General features: G+C 40.4%; 1 protein-coding gene across 1 annotated transcript; it reads left to right on the forward strand.

Annotated features, from left to right (window-relative positions):
• Positions 1–218: 218 nt before the first annotated feature.
• Positions 219–26532, forward strand: LOC131934915 (beta-1,3-glucan-binding protein-like). The gene is made up of 16 exons (XM_059291179.1): positions 219–484; positions 3495–3628; positions 5079–5177; positions 6801–6932; positions 7614–7784; positions 8421–8498; positions 8941–9056; positions 10168–10242; positions 11621–11681; positions 12548–12730; positions 14808–14885; positions 16312–16429; positions 17345–17416; positions 18115–18259; positions 21107–21234; positions 26074–26532. Exons 2-16 carry the CDS (start codon positions 3508–3510, stop codon positions 26174–26176), a joined length of 1680 nt encoding a protein of 559 aa, XP_059147162.1. The 5' UTR covers positions 219–484; positions 3495–3507; the 3' UTR covers positions 26177–26532.
• Positions 26533–27047: the final 515 nt, after the last annotated feature.

The following is a 27047-nucleotide window of genomic DNA, read 5'->3' on the forward strand; positions in this document are numbered from 1 at the left end:
TTGCTAATATATTTGAAGTTTTGTAAGGACATGTGAACGAAGTAGTAGGGATACTATTTTATTTTATTATCAATACAACACAACATAAGCATCCAACTGACGAACTTGATAACACCAAAAATTATATCAGATAACAAGTAAAAACAACAGTAGTTCGTGTGAGTGTTGAACCAAGGTTTATCGGTTATATAAGAGCTGAAGGGCTCCATCGTCTGCTGATAGCAAACAGCGGAAACTCTGGTCTGACTTTGAGAGATTACCGCTTTAGTGACTTAGATCTCTACAGTCCTCCTGTCTCCGTCATTCAGCCGTCGGTCAACTGTGAAGAAAGAGGACTATAGAAATTGGTCTAAGATAAAAAGTCCAGGCAGAAAGACCCTAAAAAGGCGAACGCATTTGGGCAGCTTCTTTTCACGTCTGATAGTTAAATCAACGGAGTCACTTCCCCTGTTAATTTTCTTTACTGCAAGACCATTTTCAGCAGGTAAATTTGTTTCGTAAAAATTTTTAACGGGAGATCATTTTTAGCAGATAAATGTGTTTCATAAAAAAAAATTATAACCGCAAAATCATTTTAGCAGGTAAATTTGTTTCATAAAAATTACACTTAAAAATTATATTTCTTAGTTCAAAGGAACAGAAAGTAATGTTAAATCAACCTTTTAAACACTTTGAAATTTTAAAATTCGTTTCTAAAACGTCTTAAAACGTATTATTTTCTTACACTGTTTCTCGTATAAAAATATTTGCTGAATCTAAAGTAAATGGATGTATTCTTTTTAAATTTTAAATTCCGATTTAAAATTTAAGAGCAGTTGTAGATAAAAGTTGTAGATATTGTTTTTGTATAGGGCTACTAAATAAACAACACGAATTTATAAACTTTTTACACGCAAACATTTTAATAGTAAATATTTAAATATTCTAATTATCATACACTAATTAGTGCTGGCAGTACAGTTTTTAAACGTTTTGGCGTTAGTTACAAATCTAGAATTTAGCTAATACGTGATAAAAATCCATATTTTGAACTCAAGAAAAACACGCTCTCGTATCAATTTATTTCTGGTATTGATGATGTGTCAAATTAAAATGGTGTTTGCATGGACGAGAGAGAGAGAAGGGGGGGGGGGATAGAGAGATGAGGAAATGATAAGTGTATTAATGTAATGGATATATCATAACAAGGAACATCACATTACGTGGGGGGGGGTGTAATGATGTAATCGTGATAGGGACAAAATATTAAACACGGGAAACTAAAGATGGGCGCGTGCTTGTAGAAAACTCTAGAACATTCTCAACAACACGGGCATTGTCATTGTTAACCCTCTCATTATTTGTGGGCATATGCAGTAGATCATACACCGGTTAGGCCTTCCTTGCTGAATTAAGCTACAAACTGTATAGGCCTGTACCAGATAAACGTCCGCCTTTCAATAAAACGATGCATTCTTTATGTTTTCAAAAAATACCTTTAACAAATATATAACATCAAAAGTCGCTTTAAAAAGAGAGAACAGTGTGACAATATTGGTGGAAAAGGGATGGGGGTATGCCTATATTGTGCATGAGAGTTGGAATTCAAATTTCGAGAGCGGGGGGGGGGGGGGGTAAAATTTTAGAGAAAATAAAATGGTCTAGACAAACAGAAATTAAGGAAAAAGAATAAAATATTTCTTGTGCAACGTACAGCTGGGCCAGAAGACACATTGATATTTGTATTACTACACACCCAGGGATGTGTCAGGCCCATCTTCCGATATCCAGAGTTCTTGTAATCAAAAATTATTTTTAAAGCTTTACTCATGTCAAGGAAGTCACAGAACTACCAAGTTTATAAATAAAGGTCATTCTGGTTTTCTTTTTTTTATTTTTGGGTGAGGGCGTTGTTGTTTCTTTTTTTTTATCTCCAGAACTTAACTTACACATGTTTTAAACTTCTTTACCGCGTTAAAAATAAGTAAATAGTTTATTGAATTACAATCGATATTTGATTGAAATTGAATAGCTACACGATTGCTTTCAGTTTATATCACAAGCAAAATTTTGCAGCCATAATCTCTCATTAATCTCTCATTAACCCCTAAATGTTTATAATAATTTCGAATTTACATAATTAATATAAGACTCTTGAGAAATTTAACAAAAGTTAACAAAAGTTACACACAATCCAGATTACCCATATAATACATATTAGTGTGAGAATTTGTTCATGGACTCTATTGAAATTATTTCCAACATTCAAGTAACTCCTGGCCCTTCTCATCTTACTGCATAGACTTTATGCTTAGGTTCCAATGTGGAACCATCCAATGGTCTACTAGACTATGGAGCTATGTTTATTTATATTTTTTTTTTAATTGACGTGGCGAGTTCAAATTCTTTTAAGAATGAACAATGGTACCCGGTTCAACACAGAATTTTCTAGTCACGTCATGAAACTAAAGCTGTAGGCAGAGGCGTAGCGAAGGGGTGGGGGTGGCTACATATGTCCCCGGGCGCCGACCCTAGGGGCGCCAAAATGGGTTGAAACAAAAATTTAAAGCTCATTTTAGCTGCAGTTTTGAATAATAAACATAACAAATATATATGGGGGGGGGGGGGGCCAAATTGAAAGTTTGTCCCCGGGCGCCGGGAAGGGTCGCTACGCCTCTGGCTGTAGGCCTATATCTAACTGCACAAGGTTAGCCCTCCTAAATTCTGGTCCATCTAATTGTCGCAGGACGCTGGTATATCTAACTGCACAAAGTTAGCCCTCCTAAAGGTTAGCCCTCCTAAAGGTTAGCCCTCCTAAAGGTTAGCCCTCCTAAAGGTTAGCCCTCCTAAAGGTTAGCCCTCCTAAAGGTTAGCCCTCCTAAAGGTTAGCCCTCCTAAAGGTTAGCCCTCCTAAAGGTTAGCCCTCCTAAAGGTTAGCCCTCCTAAAGGTTAGCCCTCCTAAAGGTTAGCCCTCCTAAAGGTTAGCCCTCCTAAAGGTTAGCCCTCCTAAAGGTTAGCCCTCCTAAAGGTTAGCCCTCCTAAAGGTTAGCCCTCCTAAAGGTTAGCCCTCCTAAAGGTTAGCCCTCCTAAAGGTTAGCCCTCCTAAAGGTTAGCCCTCCTAAAGGTTAGCCCTCCTAAAGGTTAGCCCTCCTAAAGGTTAGCCCTCCTAAAGGTTAGCCCTCCTAAAGGTTAGCCCTCCTAAAGGTTAGCCCTCCTAAAGGTTAGCCCTCCTAAAGGTTAGCCCTCCTAAAGGTTAGCCCTCCTAAAGGTTAGCCCTCCTAAAGGTTAGCCCTCCTAAAGGTTAGCCCTCCTAAAGGTTAGCCCTCCTAAAGGTTAGCCCTCCTAAAGGTTAGCCCTCCTAAAGGTTAGCCCTCCTAAAGGTTAGCCCTCCTAAAGGTTAGCCCTCCTAAAGGTTAGCCCTCCTAAAGGTTAGCCCTCCTAAAGGTTAGCCCTCCTAAAGGTTAGCCCTCCTAAAGGTTAGCCCTCCTATATTCTGGTCCATCTTATTGTCGCAGGACGCTGGTCACCATGTCCAGCTTGACCATCCTGGCTGTGCTCGCCATGTTGGTGACGTCAACGACGGCGGCGGCGGCACCACACGTTGAGATCACAGCGAAACAGCCGCAGGGAATTCAGTTTTCTATCCAAGGTAACGATTGGTTGAAAGTTTTATATACAAGGTAACGATTGGCTGTATGTTTTCTGTACAAGATAGCCATTGGTTCAAAGTTTACTAGGCCCTAATTATTGCCTGAAATAGTTTTTCTTTTTCCTTGTTAAAAACTTTAGGGGCCGATTTTAGTGTTTAAAAAAATTTTACGTCCACTTTTCCTCAACAATAGTTCTCACCGATAAAGCTAAAAACTCTCCCAAACAAATCTCTTTGCATCGATAATCGATACAGTGGTGAAATGGTAGAACTCGCCATTTTCACCCAAAAGTCTCGAGGTCGGTTTCCGGGCGTCAGACGGTAGGATGTTCCTGAGCCCACACAGCTAAAAAGAGTACCTGATTCTAGCTGGGTATTGTGAAATACCTAGGCAATAATCCTGACCACAATAACTTCATGTCTGAAAAAGTTGCCTACTATGTTAACGCTAATATCTCATCATTTCGATGTCTAGCCCTTGTATCAGCTGGTAAAATATTAAAGTTTGATTTCTGAATTTAAAAAGTTAACTTTTTACAAAACCCTCATCACCCATTAAAATGTCAACAATGTGACTAAAACGTAGATTTTTAAAAATCTTGATATTGAACCAAAAGATAGATGGTAGACTATTATCTTGATGTTTGACTATACATTATTTGAACTAAATTTGAGATGTTTCAATATTTGAAATAAGACTAAATTTTTATGTGACAAAAAATATAACTAAAATTTTGATATGTGATGAAAAATGTATTATTTGACTAAAATATTTGTTATTTGACTAAAATGTGATATTTGACTTACAATTTTGACTAAAATATTATAATTTAACTAAAAATGTTATATTTTACTAAAATTGAGATGTTTTACTAAAATGTGATACTTGACTAAAAATTTGACTAAAATGTGATATTTGACTAAAAATGTGATGACTAAAAATATGATACTTGACTAAAATGTGATATCTGACTAAAATGTGATATCTGACTAAAATGTGATATTTGACTAAAAATGTGATGACTAAAAATGTGATATTTCACTAAAAATGTGATATTTGACTAAAAATGTGATATTTAACTAAAATGTGATATCTGACTAAATGTGATATTTGACTAAAAATGTGATGACTAAAAATGTGATATTTCACTAAAAATGTGATATTTGACTAAAAATGTGACGTTAGACTAAAAATGTGATATTTGACAAAATATGTGATATTTGACTAAAAATGTGATAATTGACTAAAATGTGATATTTGACTAAAATGTGATATTTGACTAAAAATGTGATATTTGACTAAAAATTGGATATTTGAGTAAAAATGTGATAATTAAAAATGTGATATTTGATTAAAAATGTGATATTTGACTAAAATGTGATATTTGAAAAAAAAATGTGATATCTGACTAAATGTGAAATTTGACTCCACACACCGTGACTGTTGTAGACCAGGGCTACTCGCTGGTTGGACTCCACTTCAGCGTTAACAAGGTCCTGACAGGTGTGGCTGCAGGTGATTTTAACGTGGACCTCAGGACCAAGACAGGTAAATAACTCAATGTTTACGTGTGTTTGTGTGCCCGTGCGTGTGTGTGTGTGTTTGTGTGCCTGTGTGTGTGCGTGCGTGTGTGTGTGTGAGTGAGTGTGTATGTGTGTGCGTGTGTGCGTGTGTGTATGTATGTGTGTGTATGTGTGTGTGTCCGTGCGTGTGTGTGTGTGTTTGTGTGCCCGTGTGTGTGTGTGCGTGCGTGTGTGTATGTGTGTGTATGTGTGTGTGTATGTATGCCAGGGGAGGGGGGAGGGTAAAGTGGACACGGACTGAAGCTAAAATAGAGATTAAAACCTTGTGTGCTAGTCCTATGCAGTAAGTTTTTAAAAAAATCGACTTTTATAAATACAACGGTATCGAGAAAGCGCTAGTCCTTTATACAAGGATCTACTAGTCCATACAACGATGACATAAATATGATGGGTGGGGTAGGGGGGTGTATGCCAGCTACGAACATTCTAGAACAGTGGTTGTTAAACTGGGTTCGATCAAACCCCAGGGGTTCGGTGAGTCAGTCTCATGGGTTCGGTGGCGGTCAAGAAACATGATTCACAATCAGATTTAGTCAGTACGAACGATAAAGCTATTCGGGTTCGGTGATTGCTCATATGAAACTGGTGGGGTTCGGTACCTCCAAAAACGTTGAGAACCACTGATCTAGAATATGTGAATTGTGTGGTGGGAATGGATATCGGTTTTTGTTTTCTTAGTCAAGAGCTTGGCAATCACTGACAGTATATATTCAATAATGTTCAATATTGACTTCAATACTCTTTAGATCTCGTTGACAAATCAAGTCTACATTTTAACCTTAACTCCCTCCCACCCCACTCATCGTTTCTAACGTCGCATTCAGCTTTAACTCCCCTACGTTTAAAAATTGACTGTCTAAAGTATTAATTGGGTTGTTTCCCTTTAATAACAGAATTACAGAATACACCCAATACTACATGCTAATGAAGTAGTTTTTTCCTATAATAAATGTAGCCAATAATGATAAGGATTGGCTAAATAAAGATTTTTGTTACAATTTTTTTTTTAAAGTGTAAAAGATTAAATCACTTTTTAAAATTGTTTAAAACGCAAAAAATGGGAGGTAACACTTACTTTAATTTCTCCCCTTCCCCCCCCCCCCCCCTCACCTCCAACAAATCGACACAAAAGCGCCCCCCCCCCCCCCCCACTCTCCCTCTCGTTGGAAAAAAGATTTTGTAGCTTTAAAAATAGATAAAGGAGTCGCTATGTAATTTTTTTTTATTACGTACAAAAAGTGTACAATTGAAGTTATGTACAGCGTTCTGTAAAGACACAGCTCTAATGGTGTGTAGTATGTGTGTACACACATGTCACATATTGTGTCACAGTTGTGTACACGCAGATCTCGTGATGTCAGACGTGTTTCTCGTGGTGTGTCACTTGTTTACACACAGATTGCATGGTATCAATTGTGTAAACATATACCATGGTGTGTCGATTGTGTACTTGTGTACACACATTTCACATGGCGTGTCACTTGTGTACACATATAATGTGTTGCAATTGTGTACTCACAAATTTAATGATGTACACATATATATCATGTACTTGTACACAGCTAACCCCCACCTCTTGCTCCCCTAGGCAACAACTTTGTACACGAAGAGCCAAGCATCGCCCTGAAACCTGGAGACAAGGTCAACTACTGGATCCTGACCATCTCTAGCACCACAGGGGAGGGAAACCAGTTGCTGGACCAGTCCTTTACTTACAGCGGTGGGTTGTCGCCCCTGATCTAGCTTTTTTTTTTACTTCACAATAACATTTCTAGCAGTATAGCACAGATTATACAATATAAAAACTTGGGACATTTTTATTAATTTCTGCTGCATTTACACATTTCCATAGGCAGAAAACCTTCCTTTTATGGAAGATTTTAAAGACCCCCCCACACACACACACACACATATATATATATATATATATATATATATATATATATATATATATATATTTATTTATTTATTTATACATGCGCGCACGGACACACAACTCACATGCATACAGCACTAACTAGTCTTTCAAAAAATTTGGTTGTTTAGAAATATAAAGTATAAAAATCGTCATTTTTGAGAAAATCTGTCGCTACAACTTCATTAGATACTATTGTTAAGATCTCTGTTCATGAATATCGGTGGAAAAAAACTTTGTGTCAATTTATTCATTCAACTATCCTATATTGCCTATATTTTACACACACACACACACACACTATCCACGCACCACCCACGCATACATACACAAATATTAAAGAAAATCATAAGAGGTGTTATAAAACTACCTCATTCAACACAATAAAGCGCAACGTGAAGCTACCCCCACCCCGACCGTATGCTGGATCTCTAAACCTGTATCTCTAAGACAAATTACCGCCACTAAAATCTTGAACATGTGTAGGACCACCAACGACCACAACACCCAAGCCCACCACCACCACCAAGGCGACCACCAAACAGCCAGCGACAACCCTGGCGAGCATCATCAACCCCAACCCACAACCCGGCTCCAACCAGAGTTCTGGGGAGTCAGGGGAGACAACCACAGCTAGCGGCTCACCTGTTGCACCTGGTATGTTTCTAGCGTCCATATTTAGACTCTAAAAGATATTAATTAATTGTAAATAATCTAACAAAAATGTTTCCCCTATAAGCATAAGATATTTTCTAGTATTTGATTTTATAAAGAGCAATATTTATTTTTTTTTTTTTTAAATTTCACAAATTTCAGCTTGTTGTTTGACTCGATTATTTCCCTTTAGTTAGTTTTAACCATCTTGTTCAAAAAGGGGGAAAAATATCGTCAATAAATATCTGATCAATTTTTCTTGTTAAATTTTTTTAAAAGGTTGACTTTATTCAAATCCTATTTACCTTGTCACTTTTGTCCAAAAAAAATTTAAGTTTTTACAATCCAAGATAATTCTGTTTGTCTTAGAAATAATTAAGTTTTTACAGTCCCAGATAATTATTTTTGTTCTAAAAAATAATTTCGTTTTTACAATTCAAGATAATTCTGTTTGTACTAAAAATTAATTTAGTTTTATACAATCTAACCAAGATAATTCTGTATGTCCTAAAAACAAGTTCGTTTTTACAATACAAGAAAAATCTTTTTGTCCTAAAAAAAATTAGTGTTTACAATCCAAATTAATTCTGTTTGTCCTAAAAAAATATTGAGTTTTTTTTTCTTATACTTATATTTTAGACACGGGATCTAACACTGGAGGATCATCAACTGGCGGAACAGGGGGAACAGGGGGAACAACTGTGGTAGTTTCAGCTGGTAAGAGTTGCTTGTATCCATAAACAAGTGACGTCATGATTTTTTTCCTCAAGTTTTTTTTTTTGCTGAAATTTTTTAGTGGGGAGTTACATCGAATTTAGCGTTACCCATTTTAAAATACATTTTCGGAAAACATGCTTTTTAAAACCCATTACAGGCAATGATGATTATTTAATGGGATGAAGGTCGCGAGTTCATCCGTGCTTAAGTCTCTGAGTTCATTCAGCAATAACGGGTACCTGGCATGAGTAGAGAAAAAAAAACGGCAATGGAGAACACACTTAGCACATGAAACATTAAATTCAATCCTACAGAAAACGCATTAACTTTTTTTAAACCAGTATTTTGACATTCTGGTCCGAAATGTTATTTTACTTAAAATAAAAATAGTCCGTCGCTATAGGCGTATGAATTTCTCCACTGTTGGCCTGTTTACTTCCAGATCCCTACAACAAGGAGGCGACATGCACAAGTTACCCGTGTCTCATATTTGAGGACGAGTTCGATACCCTGGACACCAAGCTGTGGGAGCATGAGATTACAGCAGGGGGTGGCGGGGTAAGTAGTAGGGGTGGTGGGGTTGGTAGTAGGGGATGGGGTGTATAGCAGGGGTGGGGTGGGGTAAGTAGTAGGGGGTGGGGTCTATGGCGGGAGGGTTTAGGCAGGGGTGGGGGTGGGGGAGTGGCAGAGGAGGTGGTAGCTCAAACTACCCGTGTCTGATTTTTGAGGATGAGTTCGATACCCTGGGCACTAAGCTGTGGGAGCATAAGATTACAGCAGGGGGTGGCGGGGTGAGTAGAAGGGGCGGGGTTGTAGTAAGGAGCGTGGTGTATAGCAGGGGTGGAGGGTGAATGGTAGGTGGTGAAGATAGCATTAGCTACCCATGTAGTGGAGGGGGTGGAGGGGTGAGTCGTAGGGGATGGTGTGGTGGATAGCAGTGGGGTGGGGTGTATAGCAGGGGTGGGGATGGGTGGGTGAATAGCATCAGCTACCCATGTAGTGGAGGGGTGAGTCGTAAGGGGTGGTAATATCCTGCTCACTAATTTAACCAAGATGTTAACAAGAGGGGAGGTAACTAGAGATAATCATAAGGGGAGTAACTCTTAATGTTCCACTGCCAGTTCTCCTCCCATGAACTAATTAATTTACTTAGTTATCTGACGACCTTCCTAGCCTACACTACACGTCTTAGGCTAGGCGTCTGATGAAATGTGACATTAACTTGATCTGTTATTTTGTAGATTTATCTATGTGCTCTTCTTATAACATATTTTCACTTTTTTAAGTGTGGCGAACGCAGGAATATGCTACGGGGAAGGTTTAAGTTATGTTGATATACATATAATATACATATATATATATATATATATATATATATATATATATATATATATATATATATATATATATATATATATATATATATATATATATATAATATATATATATATACATATACATATATATATACATATATATATATATATATATATATATATATATATATATATATATATATATATATATATATATATATATATATATATATATATATATTTAAAACTTACTTTTTATTACTTCTACCATTCGACCACACGGTCACATATGTTTAAAGTAAGATAACAATATTGATTGTATTTTTCACCCCTCCCCCCCCCCCCCCCCACAGAACTGGGAGTTCCAGTACTACACCAACAACAGGTCTAATGCTTACGTCAGGGATGGCAAGCTCTTTATCAAGCCGGTAGGTGTGGTTGTGTGTGGTTAGGTGTGGTTAGATGTGGTTGTGTGTGGTTAGGTGTGGTTGTGTGTGGTTAGGTGTGGTTAGATGTGGTTGTGTGTGGTTAGGTGTGGTTGTGTGTGGTTAGGTGTGTTAGGTGTGGTTGTGTGTGGTTGTATGTGGTTAGGTGTGGTTAGGTGTGGTTGTGTGTGGTTAGACGTGGTTGTGTGTGGTTAGGTGTGGTTGTGTGTGGTTAGATGTGGTTAGGTATGGTAAGGTGTGGTTGTGTGTGGTTAGGTGTGGTTGTGTGTGGTTAGGTGTGGTTAGGTGTGGCTGTGTGTGGTTGTGTGTGGTTATGTGTGGTTAGATATGGTTGTGTGTGGTTGTGTGTGGTTGTGTGTGGCTAGGTGTGGTTGTGTGTGGTTAGATGTGGTTGTGTGTGGTTAGGTGTGGTTAGATGTGGTTGTGTGCGGTTAGGTGTGGCTGTGTGTGGTTGTGTGTGTGGTTGTGTGTGTGGTTATGTGTTGTTGTGTGTAGTTAGGTGTGGCTGTGTGTGGTTATGTTAGCCTGTGTGTGGTTTCGTGTGGTTAAATGTGATTTTATGTGTAAAGTGTGAATTATTTTGGATTTGTGTGTCCGACTTTAACCACCACGTGACTGAAACGAACCACTTTATCCACCAACATGACTAAAACGAACCACTTTATCCACCAACATGACTAAAACGAACCACTTTGACCACCAGCATGACTAAAACGAACCACTTTTCCCCCAGAATTTAACCACCAACATGACTAAAACGAACCACTTTAACCACCAACATGACTCAAACGAACCACTTTGACCACCAACATGACTAAAACGAACCACTTTAACCACCAACATGACTCAAACGAACCACTTTGACCACCAACATGACTAAAACGAACCACTTTAACCACCAACATGACTAAAACGAACCACTTTGACCACCAACATGACTAAAACGAACCACTTTAACCACCAACATGACTAAAACGAACCACTTTGACCACCAGCATGACTAAAACGAACCACTTTGACCACCAGCATGACTAAAACGAACCACTTTAACCCAGACTTTGACCACCAACATGACTAAAACGAACCACTTTAACCACCAACATGACTAAAACGAACCACTTTAACCCAGACTTTGACCACCAACATGACTAAAACGAACCACTTTAACCACCAACATGACTAAAACGAACCACTGTAACCACCAACATGACTAAAACGAACCACTTTAACCACCAACATGACTAAAACTAACCACTTTAACCACCAACATGACTAAAACGAACCACTTTAACCACCAACATGACTAAAACGAACCACTTTAACCACCAACATGACTAAAACGAACCACTTTTATCCCCAGACTTTAACCACCGACCGGTTCGGTCCGGAGTTCCTGGAACACGGGAACCTCAACATCTGGGGTAAGTACTGCTCTGTACCAGAGGTTCTCGTAATGCCAGATATGGCACCAAATGTTCCAGAGATTTTCTGTGTCTTTAGCGGCAGAACGGAGGAGATTCGTGTAAGAGTACTCCATCATACAGTTGGCGGGGAGGGGGGGGGGGGGCGTGTCCGAGTTGGGGTGCCAAACGAGTGCTACTGTTTTTATATTTTCCTTTATATTTAATGCCTACAAAAAAGGTTAAGAATCTAGTTCCAATGCCTCTTGTTACCAGTTTACACTCTGGTTCTCAGTACGTAAAAGTAAACATCCAATTTTGTTTTTAAAGTATGGGAACGCGTGGTTGGATCGTAGGGCACATAGCTGTTAAAAGCCTCGAGTTCGGGTCCTACAACTCGAGTCCGTGGAATGTCTTGGAGTCCACTCAGCTCTGATGGATACCTAACTCACGTTAGTGAAATAAAAGGCTGCTGGGTTAGTACTGACCACGCTATCACTTGATATGCCAATGTCACATAAACAGATGAACTCTACTTCATCTGCATCACGAACCGCCAGGTTTACAAGGATGATGTGTTTTTATTTAAATTGTTGGATTAATTATATAATGTAGGTATGATGGAGCGGAGAGATTTGTTTTAGCATTACTTCTAATTTAAATTCTTTCAAAAAAAAAGATAAACTTCGAGGTTCCTTAACAATAATTGTATTTGTTTGAATATTGTGATAAAAAGAGGTTCTCAAGTTATTTAAATAACAAAATCCGTAGGGTCTGAGCTATTGGTATGATTGTTAACTGTTTTTTTTGTCCATTGTCATTGGTTAGTTTTTAATGTCTGCTGTCACTTGTCACTGTCAACTGCCACTTGTGTCACCTGTTGACAGGTGCCAACCCGACTGACACGTGCACCGGAAACAACTTTTACGGCTGTGAGCGCCAGGGGATCCCGGGTCAGGTGATCAACCCCCTCCAATCAGCACGCTTGAGGAGCTCCCGGTACTTCAACTTCAAGTATGGCCGTCTGGAGGTCGAGGCCAAGATGCCGACAGGAGACTGGCTTTGGCCAGGTGAGTCAGATATGGCCATCTAAAGGTGAAGGTCAAGGTGGCCAGGTGTCAGATATGGCCGTCTAAAGGTGAAGGTCAAGGTGGCCAGGTGAGTCAGATTTGGCCATCTAAAGGTGAAGGTCAAGGTGGCCAGGTGTCAGATATGGCCATCTAAAGGTGAAGGTCAAGGTGGCCAGGTGAGTCAGATTTGGCCATCTAAAGGTGAAGGTCAAGGTGGCCAGGTGTCAGATATGGCCATCTAAAGGTGAAGGTCAAGGTGGCCAGGTGTCAGATATGGCCATCTAAATGAAAGCAAAGATGGCCAATTAAGTTAGATATGGCTTTCTAGAGAGAGAGAGAGAGAGAAACCCTTTGCCAACAAGAGACAGATGGGCCGTCTTTGGGAAGAAAATGTTTCATTTTTCTAAAAGTGTAAAGAATTGTGTAAAACTTTTTCTTGACGCTTTCATCTAAATTAAATATCATGTTAATTTTTTTCTTAAAGTAACTATCAGATCACAATGTTTAAAATATGGTCAGTCGATAGAGCCGGCAATCCCTAAGCCAAAGCTCGCGAGTTCGGTTCCTAGGCTAGAGCTAAAGCCTGGTGGAAACTAGCGGGTTGTTACAGCCGACAAATGAGTGGTGGAATGGTGCCTGTTAACGTCTGCCTGCTCTAAGAGCACAAATGAAAATGGTCATACTCGTGTTGGAAACACATTAAGAAATACGCAATCATTTTAAAATGCGAAGGCGGAGTTGAGTGGTCAAGACACTGATACAGACCTGAAAGTCTCGAGTTCGGATCCCAGACTTAAGTCCGTAGGACGTCATTGAGTCAATTCAGCTCTAATGGGTACCTGACTAGGAAAGTAAAAGCGGTTGGAAAGAAATGACCCTACTATCCCCTCTCATGCCTTAAGTCACATAAAAAAATGTGTTCCCTACTTCAACTGCGTAATAAACACTCAGGTCAAAAAGGATAACTTTATAAACATTTAAAACCTTGATACTGTTGCGCTCTTTTATTGTTGTCTATATTTTAATTTGTTGATGTTGGCATGCAACAACAGTACTGCGACACTTCAAAACAAGTTGAAATGAAATGTGTAAACGACGGGTTTTTTTTCTCGAAAAACAGCTATAAATAGACAAAAACTCGTGGTGGAAACTAGTAGAACCTTTGGCATGTGACCCGGATATTCCATCCAGTCCAAGCACTCTAAAGCCGGAAGTCCGCTCGTTTTGTTTCGTGCCGGGTCTCGATCATGATTTTTGTTTATATTTTCCCAACGAGAACCACACACACACACACACACACATACATACACACACACACACACACCACATCTCACAGAAGAAACATACTTCCTGGTCGGGATCTAAACTTCACGATTTCAAAGATAACCAACACAGGAATAAACTTCATACTCGACATAGCGGAGTTGGGTTCTCCAACCCGCGGGCCTCATCCGGCCCTCGAACATCTTGGTTGTAGATGGTCGGAACTAGATCATTATGGTGTATGGGCCTTTTGTCGTACATGTCCTATACATAGAAGTTACAGATCTAGATCTATATCGGCCTTCTCGTAAAAATGATATAATCTACACATTAATGATATGAGACAGTACATCGTCTAAGTAAATTACAAAAATCCGTGACTATTCCATTAAATCAAAAGATTGTCTATATTTCACGCAACTAAAGTAAAAAAAAATCCACGTTTAGATTGGGACATGTTTAATTCATTTCTTATAAGTCGATACGATAATATTAACAACATGCTTGAGTCTGGCGGTAATTTCTGAGTTTACCCAGCTCTAATAGGTACCTGACTCTCGTTAGGAAAAGTAAAAGCGACTAAGCAAATTGCTGACCACACTATCCTAAGGTGAGGTCACTGAAATATATATATACGTGTGTGTATAAATATATAATTTTATACATATATATATACATATATATATGAATAAATATATATATATATATATATATGTGTATATATATATATATATATATATATATATATATATATATATATATATATATATATATATATAGTTGTATGTGTAAACTCTTATGTGTCTAACGCCAGCTATATGGCTGCTGCCGAGATGGAACGCCTACGGAATTTGGCCAGCTTCAGGAGAAATTGATCTGGTAGAGAGCCGAGGTAAATTTTTTTCTTTATTCCCTTAATTTTGTTTAGAAGAGCTGGAACTGGGATTTTGTTTTACACGTCAGCTAATGGGCGACTGTAGTTTTTTTTTTTAATCTAACCAGCATCCGATGTTGGACTCGTCCAATAAATGAAGGGGGGTGGGAGGTAGATCTTCTAATGGGTGTAGTGAGATTTTTTTATCTAGCCAGTATCCGATGTTGGACTTTTCCAATGAATAAATGGAGGGGGGGGGGTAGGTCTGCTAATGTTTGTGTTTTTACCTAGATTCTAGCCAGCATACGATGTTGGACTCGTCCAAAAATGAGGAGGGGGGGGGGGGTTGTGTTCTGGTGGGCTACGATTAGGGTTAGGTTTGACAATGGTTAACAGTTGGTAGTTAACCTCTAATATATCAGCAAAAAGCTAGCTATTGCAAGAGTTAATGGTCGGAACTCATCACACGCCTCCCACATTCCCCCACCCCCACCCCACCCCCTTTTCGGATCTGACCTTACGAATAGACGTGTTAGGTCACCGTGACCTTTACGTAAAACAATTGGTAAAAAAAAACTATCCGGATGGATTTTGTTTGATCTTTCCTTCCTTATGTTAAAAAGAGCAAAAAAAAAACGAACGAAACAATCTAAACAATTTCAGAACTCTGGATTGGTCAGATTTTTGAAAGGAATTGTTTATCAAAAACATGGAGCCTGTCTGAGAAATGTTTACGTTGTGGGGCGTGTTCAACAATTTGCCCACTGGAAGTTCTCAATTCTGGTCAATGCCACCAGACCCATACCACGTGACCCGTTAAAGCACCGAGAATAGCAGACGACGATGGGTGATTGGGTACTTTTGCATGTGGCGCGTGGTACAAAATGGCTGACGGAAATACTCGTTCAGTAAATGAGCTTCTTTTAGATCAGATAATGATCTTATCACAATCTATACGTTTAGTTTGATGTCCCCAGTTTTTTACACAATAATCGTGGTTGCATAATCTGGGCAAAGGTTTATAGTTAGGCTTGGGTTCAAAGATCGGCTACAGCAAAAGAGACAAGAGCCAAATATATTTTCATAAATAAAGATTTTGACGGTCATAGTTACAGCAGACAATAGGTTTCTGAAAAGATGGGTTTTGTCTGTCTTATAACAAGTCTGTTTAATAACAGGTAGACTATGTCTAACCACAAGTTTATCTAATCAATGTTTTTTTTCAGACATTTTTCTCAGGGGTGGGGTTGGCTTACATTTCTGGGGAGATTTATATAAATTCCATTTCGCGCTGAGGGCGGTAGACATGCATTGGTGTCTCACCCACCCCACCCCCTAAGATATGCCTGAGGAAACTGTGTCTAATGACAAGTCATTCTTATGTAAAGGGTTATTTATGACGTGCCAGTGTCCACTAAACACCTTGACCACTGTCCACTTGCAGGTAACCTGAACTACAAGGACGACAAGGGTCAGCCTGCAGGTCTGGAATCTGTTGGCAGCACGTTACACTTTGGTCCGTTCGTCGAGGCCAATCAGTGGCCCAAGGCACACGCCTCTACGTGAGTGGTCAGCTTTGTGGGGTTAGCTGTAGGTCTTTGTGTGGTCAGCTGTAGGTCTTTGTGTGGTCAGATGTAGGTCTTTGTGTGGTCAGCTGTAGGTCTTTGTGGGGTCAACTGTAGGTCTTTGTGTGATCAGATGTAGGTAATCAGCTGTAGGTCTTTGTGTGTGGGTGGTCAGCTGTAGGTCTTTGTGTGGTCAGATGTAGGTCTTTGTGTGGTCAGATGTAGGTCTTTGTGTGGTCAGCTGTAGGTCTTTGTGTGGTCAGATGTAGGTCTTTGTGTGGTCAGATGTAGGTCTTTGTGTGGTCAGCTATAGGTCTTTGTGTGATCAAATGTAGGTCTTTGTGGGGTCAGCTGTAGGTCTTTGTGTGGTCAGATGTAGGTCTTTGTATGGTCAGCTGAAGGTCTTTGTGTGGTCAAATGTAGGTCAATAGGTCTTTAGCTGTGGTCTACAACTGTGAAAAGCGTCGCCTTTAATTATAGATTATACTCAGTGTTTCTTCCAGACTTTTTTCTCCGAGGGGGGGGGGGGCTCAGCCCCTCCCCCCCCCCCCCTCGAAGAGGTGCCTGGAAGAAACTCTGATTATAGTAGCTATGTTTTCCTATATGTGTTTAGCCCCCTGTACTTTTAAAAAGACATTTGAAATTAAAACAAAGAGCTTGCTATAATTAGTTATAGTTTTTGTTTATACTTCAACTTCTCTATAATTCAACTAATCTTAAAATTTTTCTTTTAAAATCTAATACGTGTCATCAATTTGATCAAGCTCATTTAAAGTATACGCCACATTCTTCTAACCTTGACCTTGATGTCAAGAACCACAACTCCTACCCAGCTCTGTCTTTGTATTTACAATCCAACACTTAAAGTACCTCGTCAAAGGGAGCTCACTATCGTTTTTCTTTTGATTCCAGAGTTGCGTCGTCTGGCACCTTCGCTGACAGCTTCCATAAGTACCAGCTGGACTGGGACGACCAATCAATCAGGTACATACAATATGTGTTCGATCTCAGTGGAGATCGATGGGAAACGTTCGTTATCGAGGGTACTTTTATCAATGAAAAGCGTGTGTTCGGTTGTTGTTTTTTTTTTTTTTTAATACGGCGGATGTTTTTTTTTTAATGCGGAGGAGGGGAAGAACTGTGGGTACTAATATGTCACGTGTTTCAAGAGAGGTGACTATGACGATATAATTCTTTGAAGATAGTTGACATGAGTGGAATGGATGTATAGATAGGAATGTGGGGTGGGTGTGGCTAGTGGTGTGGGCAGGTGGAGGTTATGGTGGGGGTCAACCTCCCCCCCCCCCCCCCACTCCCCATCCCATTGCAACCCCTAAAATGAAAATTGTCTCATGTTAAGTTACATTAGCAAAGGTGTACCACTTTGAACCCCCACATCTTTATATCTAACTACTGCCAAACATTACGGGTGTGGTCGTGTATTGACATTCAGGTGTCATTCAGGTTTCCTTCAGGTGTCATGCATGTGTCATGCAGGTGTCATTCAGGTGTCATATATGTGTCATGCAGGTGTCATTCAGGTGTCATACATGTGTCATGCAGGTGTCATACATGTGTCATTCAGGTGTCATTCAGGTGTCATACATGTGTCATGCAGCTGACAATGTCACCCTGATGACATAGCTTGTGTACTAAAGTTTGTCCTGACCCCCCCCCCCCAGGTTCACCGTGGACGGGACGGAGATCCTCAACGTCAGCCCTCCGGCTGGTGGCTTCTGGGAGTTTGGAGACTTCGAGAACACCGGTCAGAGCAAGTGGGACAACCCGTGGGCTGCCGGTGGTCACATGGCTCCCTTTGACCAGGAGGTGAGTGCTCACATGTTAGCCTCTCCGATTGTCTTAATGAGTGGCTAATTGGGTGTGTCATCATCATCGTCTTTTTCTCTACGACCTCTGCGATATATAGGGCCCTATATATATATATATATATATATATATATATATATATATATATATATATATATATATATATATATATATATATATATATATATATATATATATATATTTATATATATATATAAACTAATTACCAACTCTAATCAAGCTACACCGTAATATTGTGATAAAGAGCACACAAACAAAATATGCTAGGAAGATTACAAAATTGTTCCGTCTATAAATAACAAGCAAGTTTTTAAACTATCTAAACTATCAGCACAATTTTCGAATCTGGGAGAGCTGACACCCACAACGATATACACTTCTGCTGATTTCCCGCCAACATTCATTAAATCTGTACTGATGCAATTAATATCGCGAATATTTGTTGTACTCAAATCAAGAGATATTTCTAAAACTGATTTTGTTTGCATTTATTGGAAGTGTTAAGTGTTTTTGTCTCGGCTATTTTTATCTTGTGGGACAACCCCACGTTTGGTAAACAATGATATTAATATTGACCAATCGCCGCCTGTATTTCATACATATCTAGCCAATCCCGGCGAAGTATATGAAAATATTTTTAGAACATTTTCAGGTGATTTATTTTCCACATACAAATTCCCACACTCACACAAAATCTCATTTACACAAGATCTCTCTCACACAAAATCTTTCTCACACAAAATCTTTCTCAAACAAAATTTCTCACACACAAAATATCACACACAAAATCTCTCTCACACAAAATCTCATTCACACAAAATCTTTCTCCCACTAAATCACTCTCAAACAAGAATTCTCTCACACAAAATGTCTCTCACACATTTCTCTCGCACAAAATTTCTCCCACACCAACTCAAATCCACCCACCTATTCCTCCATTACTACAACAACATTAATGTGAACCCAACCCCCCCCCCCCCCCCCCCACACACACACACACACACTTACAACTAAACCGGGACACGTCAATCTCATTAACACTGTAATTGACCTAGAAACTTTGATTGTTAGCTTTTAAAGTGATGGCTGTTTGTGGCCGTCCAATCATAATTACTTCAGTCAGAGTGGCCGTCTAATGACTTTAGTGAGTGGTCGTCTAGCGAGTGGCCGTCTAATGACTAGAGTGAGTGATAAAGGTGTAAAGGCCTTCACATAAATCTTCAGCGAGCACTTCATGTGATTGTTTCAATCCTGGTTTCTACCATGAATAAATTAGCAATGGTTGTCACTTGTCATACATTCTATTCAGTTTCCTCTTCAACAAACTCATCCCTCATACCATCCCTCATACTATCCCTAATACCATCCCCTACACCACCCATTACACCATCCCTTACACCATACCTCATACCATCCCCTATACCATCCCTCATACCATCCCCTATACCATCCCTCATACCATCCTTCATACTATCCCTCATACCATCCCCTACACTACCCCTTACACCATCCCTCACACCATCCCTCATACCATCCGTCAACTTCAACCAATATCTACTGACCATCTAAACTCTGATACCAGCCTTCGACATCACAAACATTTTCTTCATCATCTCAACGTTGTTACCATCCTCCGATACCATCTTATAACTACACATCTGTTCCTCATTATCTCATCTACCATCCCACACCATCAATCATCCTCTACCTACCATCTACAGTTCTACATCATTTTCTAAATACACCATAATTTCCTCACCATCTCATCTACAATCCACACAATCTCACTACCATCCCATGCCATTAACCATCCTGTACTCACCATCCACAGTTCTAAATCTTCCTCTATAACATCATCACACTACCATCCCAAACCATATCCATCCCCCACCATCACGATCTACTCACCATCTCTTCTACCATCCACACCATCTCACCTACCATCCCCATACCATCAACCATCCTCTACCTACCATCCACAGTTCTACATCACCCTCTAACTACACCATCATTTCCACACCATCTATCTACCACCCCACACCATCCCCACCATCAACCATCCTCTACCATCCCACACCTTTACCCACCATCAACCATCCTCTACCTATCATCCACAGTTCTAAATCATCTTCTAACCACACCATCTCACTCCCATCCCACACCATCCCTCACCATCAACCATCCTCTACCTACCATCCACAGTTCTACATCATCATCTAATGATACCATCTCACCACCATCCCACACCTTTACCCACCATCAACCATTCTCTACCATCCACAGTTCTACATCATCCTCTAACCACGCCATCTCACTACCATCTCACCACCATCCCCCACCATCAACCATCCTCTACCTACCATCCACAGTTCTACATCCTCCTCTAATCATACCATCTCACCACCATCCCCCACCATCAACCATCCTCTACCTACCATCCCCAGTTCTACATCCTCCTCTAATCATACCATCCCCCACCATCCCCCCACCATCAACCATCCTCTACCTACCATCCCCAGTTCTACATCCTCCTCTAATCATACCATCCCATACCATCCCACACCATCCCTCACCATCAACTATCCTCTACCTACTATCCACAGTTCTACATCCTCCTCTAATCATACCATCTCACCACCATCCCCCACCATCAACCATCCTCTACCTACCATCCCCAGTTCTACATCCTCCTCTAATCATACCATCCCACACCATCCCTCACCATCAACCATCCTCTACCTACAATCCACAGTTCTACATCCTCCTCTAACCATACCATCCCACACCATCCCCCACCATCAACCATCCTCTACCTACCATCCACAGTTCTACATCATCATGAACGTGGCTGTGGGTGGCGTCGGGTTTTTCCCCGACAACTACGTCAACGCCCCCTACCCCAAGCCTTGGAACGACCACGCCGGACACGCCGCCACCGCTTTTTGGAACGCCAGGTCAGTGAAAACTTAAAGGTCAAGGTCATTTTTTATTTAGGTTGACCCGCGGTAGGTGGAGGGTCATGGTGCGTCATAACACAGTTTAGAAAACGGTACGTTGTTGTGGGAGATATATAGAAGCTATATATACTAAACATTGGGGGTTAGAGAAATGATGGTTTTTAAAAACTGGCACCGCCTTTCCCCACCCCACCCCCCACTGGAAAGAAATAAATTTATTTAAAAAATATATACCAGTGTGTGCCCCCTCCCCCAGAAATTTAAGTCCGTCCTTCCCCCCCTCCAAGAAAGTTTACCGCCCCCACCACCCCCTCCCTGAACGAAATGGAGTTTATATAGAAAAGATATACTTTTACCAGTGTCCGCCCCCCCCCCCCCCCCCGCCCCGGAGATAAAAGTCTGGAAGAAACACTGCAAGTATTCCCCCCCCCCCCGTAGAAAAGAAAGGATGAAAGAAACACTGGACCTACACTACACAACACCAAGAATCCCATGCATCCAACCAGAAGAACAATTCACATCGGGCGACCTTGGGTGATGACGTCACAGGAAGTCACTTGCTGTTAACCCTTGTTAGACTAGTCGCCTCCTCATGTTGTCAGCATACGGGAAATTCTGGCCGCCACCTTAACCCTGGCAATATGACTCACATTATTTAGGCGTCTAAATGGGTTTTTTTTTGGCTGGGGGTCTGGGAAACAATGGTTTTTGCTAGGAAGTTGGGGGGGGGGGCAATGGTGGTCTATAAAAATAGATTGATGGAATGAGGACATTGTGTATAAAACCCTGATTACGTCATGCATAACCACGCCTTTTCTTACAAATGTGCTGGTCACGTGAACGACAGCGGTGACGTCATTAGTTTCAGCGGCTCTTAAGCCAAAGCTCATTTTTAGTACCTAGATTGGCAGAGATTGTAGTTTATTTGACAAAGTCTTGTTCTAGACTAAGATCGAATCAATAATATAACAAAATCGACAGAAATCCATCAAAGAAAAGGAAATCATGAAAATATTGTGAAACAATTCTTTGGAGAGAAATGTTCCTTTTTTAACAGAAGATCTCTGGGGTTTTTTGTATTTTTTTTTGTAAACAATTGAAAACTTAGTCATGCGCAGAGGGCTATTTCCTGTAGAACTTGTGTTAGATAACGGCCTTTGATAATCTCCACGCTCAATAAAGAATCAGCAAACAACGCATGCGCAGAATTAATGACCTTGAAATTCCTCGGCCTGTTGCTTCATCTTTCCACAAGACTGAGAATTGATTAGTCTCTCTTCATCCATTGGCTGCGTGTCTGTCATGTGATCTGGCCTAATGACGTAAAACAGCTTGATGGATTGAACTAGTATTGATTACAGTTTTGATGGAAAATCAAAATGGGGACTAATTATAAAATGTTGAAGTCTAAACTTCAATTTAAAACTTATAATAGGCCTATTATAACTAAAGCATTAGATTTCCACACTGAGTAAAAAAATTTGGTATTTAAGTATAAGAAACGATAGTGGGTGGTTTATCATTCCCTCATTAGAAGGCAATCTGATAAGGTGAGAGAATTCCCTTGACGAGACACTGAACAACTTACCTCAGGACAATTTATATCAGCACAACTTATATCAGGACAACTTATCTCAGGACAATGTGAACTAAACTATTCAAGTGAAATTTCTTAAAACAAGTTCAAGTTACTTGTTCATCGTTGGACTATTCTCCTGATGGTGTCACCACCGTTTTATTTCGTCGCCTCTTCGTGTCGGTGTCACCTTCGTTTGATGGTATCACCACCCTGCTACCGACACGCAACACCCCCTACCCCTATTGTCACCCCCCCCCACCCCCATTTGTGACGCCATTGATTATGTCAACAGTGAGATAACGAGATAACTTAATACATGTAGTCGGGGCGTTAATCTTTTCAGGTGGAGGGGGCGGACACTGGTAAAAGTATGTTTTCTATATACATTTCATTTCGTTTCGGTGAGGGAGGTAAACTTTCTTCGCCCCAACCCCCCCCCCCCCCCTCCACCGAAGAGATGCCTGAAAGAAACTCTGATCAGATAAATTACCATATTTACGCTTAAACAATGGTTCTTAATCTGGGTTCAATCGAAACCCTAGGGGTTCGGTGAGCTAGTCTCAGGGGTTCGGCGTAGGTCAAGACACGCACCCGACTCATACGATTCACGATCTGATTTGGACGATAGAACTATTTAGAAGGGTTCGGTGAGTGCGCATAGGAAACTGGTGGGGTTCAATACATTCCAAAAGTTTAAGAACCACTGGATTAGAACACACCAGGGGCGTAGCGAGGGGGGGGGGGCGGGGGTGCGGACCGCACCGGGTGACACCATTTAGGGGGGTGATACCAAGGCAAAAAATAGCAAAATATAAAATATATAGAGAAAAACTTGAGGGGGGGGGGTGCAAATCGAAAGTTTGAGGGGGGGGGTGCAAATCGAAAACTTGAAAGTTTGTCCCCGGGAAGGGTCACTACGCCTCTGGGGGGTGACACCATTAAGTGCCGCACCGGGTGACACCCGACCTCGCTACGCCACTGGAACAAACCCATAAAAAATAAGCACGCATAGATTACATAACAATATTTACCGTTTTGTGATGCCGTTTTTAGATGGACCGGTACTGGGTGTGTTCAAATGCTATTCTATAAATAGAAACAAGTTAATTAAAAACGATATTGCTTATATTAGTTAACGGTACAGGAAAGAAGCGCATTGCTTATTTCGTTTACGTTGACGGAAATAAACACTGTCTAAAAATCGACTTGGTAAAATCTATTTTAGTCAATCTACACAAAACAAAAGTAAAATTCTACACCTGAGTGAATATTTGTGATTTCCGTGTGTTGATGGCGGATCAGGGGGGTAAATAATAGATGAAAAACCCACCTGAGGGGTTACAAAAATGTTTTTTACCTGGTGGGGTGGGGGGGGGGGGGTGGTCACGTGGGAATTAAAAACATTTTCATTGGCCGGGGCCAGTGTTTGACGTACGTTTCTCGTGTCGTCGTTACATTTCGGTGTTTACACGCACCCTGCTGGCGAAGTGTGGGCGGAGGGGGGGGGGGGGGTGAGAACGACCCGCGCGCGCCACCTAGGGTCAACTTGTCTTTTGTTTTCATTTTGAATCTTGTATGAGGTATCGACAGTGATGTAACAACAGTACTCGGGGTTCTATATCGTCGATACTCATTTTATATCAGCCAATTCGTGTCGGCTCTAGATTAGTTCTTATATTAGAGTTTGGGGGGGGGGGGGGGGGGGGAGGGGGGTAGAAAATTTAGCAAGCTACTCACGTTTTTACTATTTAGCCAAAAAAAAAGGTTTAATTTTTTTATTTTAATTTCAGTGTGTTAGTTCTTGTTAGTGCGTTTATTTTATTTTTTTAAATATTTAGTAACTATGTATTTAAAACCATAAAAAAGTACAATATTTACTTTTTTTTTCTTTTAGTTCGTTCATAAATTAATCGACAACACATACGAGTAACAATTTTAACTTTAAAACGCGATCGGCTATGTTAAACGACAATTATCTGCTCTTTATTAATTTCCGTTGTCGGATCTCATGTGTGAAAATATCCGTGAGCACTGACTCACCTGAGTTCATCCGACTGCTAGTACTTGATCACATTACCTCCCTTTTTAAAAAAAAATCACATTACCTCCCCTTTCTTGATCACATTACCTCCCTTTTTTATTTATCGCATTACCTCCCCTTTTTAAATTGAAAACATTCATCTGAATTAGATTGGAAATTATATCTGAGATATTCTTGCATTGTCATCGGAGATAATAGCAAGCAGGAAATACGGATGAATGGTTGAGATTAAGTTGAGATTAAGTGTAGGGATTATAGGAATAGTAAGGATTTAGGTAAGGGATTAAGGGGCTCTACCTACAGCCCTCGTTTTAACCACTCGCTGATTGCTGTGTGCAGCGGCCCGGAACGGACACGTGCATGTTTTATCTTACTGCTCACACTGTGCACGTGATAAGTTCAAGTGGTGAAACCTTGTGACCTATACACCATATGACCCACACACCATATGACCCACACACCCCACTGTACCCACACACCATATGACCCACACACCCCACATACCCCACTGTACCTACACACCCAAATATACCCACACACCCCAATGTACCCACACACCATATGACCCACACACCCCACATACCCCACTGTACCTACACACCCAAATATACCCACACACCCCAATGTACCCACACACCCAAATATACCGACACACCCCACTGTATCCCCTTTTACGACCATGAGGAAGATGCAAAACATTTGACGCAACACATTTCTTCAAAGAGGAGTTTTACCGATGGAAGTGGTAGCGGGGGGGGGGGGGGTGGGGATCGTATATATTTGTATAGAGGACCAATTACCTAATTTTTCTAAATTTTTTCGAAGTGACTACTCGGAAGAAGATTTTTCTCCCCAACGTCTCCACTTAGTCGGCAAAAGATAGCTCTGCGCATGCTCAGTGACCTATGGCTAGGGTTAGAATTAGGATTAGGGCTAGGGTTAGGGATAGGGTTAGGGATAGGGATAGGGTTAAGGTTAGGGATAGGGATAGGGTTAGGATTAGGGTTGGTGTTAGGGTTCTGCGGTTGTAAACACACGCATGCGCAGTATCATCGAAAACATCGCCGCGATGGAAAGTCGTAGTTTCTCTCCATTGCGCATGCGTATCTTTTTCCGGCTAGCATCGGCCAAATTTTTTTTTTCGTGTAAAATTTGCAGTGTGAGATTTAAGAATCATCAGAAAAACGCGAGTTAAATAATTTTCTTCTTTCAACAGGAACAGCTGGCTGCCGACTTGGAACTTGGACAAGGAGAACGGCGAGGGCGCCGCCATGCAGGTCAACTATGTGCGCGTGTGGAAAATGGCGGCCAACCCTTAATACCCAGCATCCTTTAGTGGGGTGACCATACGTAAATTGTTACCCCCAGCCCCATTTTTTGAAATGTTTCCGTTTTAACATAGTTCATAACGTCGGTGTTCAAGTGACTTGTTATAATAGTAGAGTGTCTTGTCTAATTGTTTTTTATATAAAATAAACTAATAGAAAACAAAGGGAATTTCCAGTAGAGTGTTTGTGTAATTGTTTTTTTATTAATATATTAATAAACAAAAAGAAAACAACTGGAATATCTATTCTATAAATAGGCCTAGAACAAAAAAGGGACAGGTTTCGTCTGTATTAATCATTACCTGTATGTCATTAAATCAATGGCCGTTAATCCGGTGTTAATCTTTTGCTGTCGCGTTTGGTTGTTGATTGTATCTAATTGTCACGAACTGTTCAAGTGCTTGGTGAGGTGTATGACGTACACAAGTCTTTTACGGTGATACAGCCGAATGATACTGAACTGTAGTACTGTATCCCTTGGGTTGTACTATATCCCAAAAGGCAATTTTCTATATCCATAGAAGCAAGTACTGTATCGCTGTGGCAAGTAGTGTATCCTTAGGGGCAAGTACTAAATCTTTAGGATAAGTACGATATCCCAGGAGCAAGTACTATATTCACAGGGACAAGTACTATATACCTAGAGGCAAGTACTATATCTTTAGGATAAGTAATTCAACCATAGAAGCAAGTACTATACCCTTAAACAACCACTACAGACCTTAGTCTTGATACTAACGAGCTGAAATTTGAACGATTGACGGCATTAGGTTCCATGTCCTTAGGTCACCGATACTGAGAATGCAATGCAAAGTGAATGAGAAAATACCATTCATTTTAACGTCATGTCTATCGCTATAAG

This window comes from Physella acuta, unplaced genomic scaffold, assembly GCF_028476545.2.
Source record: "Physella acuta isolate Inbredline_101_S28 unplaced genomic scaffold, ASM2847654v3 ptg000123l, whole genome shotgun sequence".
Classification (NCBI taxonomy): Eukaryota; Metazoa; Mollusca; class Gastropoda; family Physidae; genus Physella; species Physella acuta.

Coding starts and splice junctions, on each gene's coding strand:
- LOC131934915 (XM_059291179.1), top strand. CDS start 3,508: ATGTCCAGCTTGACCATCCTGGCTGTGCTCGCCATGTTGGTGACGTCA. Junction 3,629..5,078: donor AATTCAGTTTTCTATCCAAG/GTAACGATTGGT, acceptor TGACTGTTGTAG/ACCAGGGCTACTCGCTGGTT. Junction 12,731..14,807: donor AGGAGACTGGCTTTGGCCAG/GTGAGTCAGATA, acceptor GTCTAACGCCAG/CTATATGGCTGCTGCCGAGA.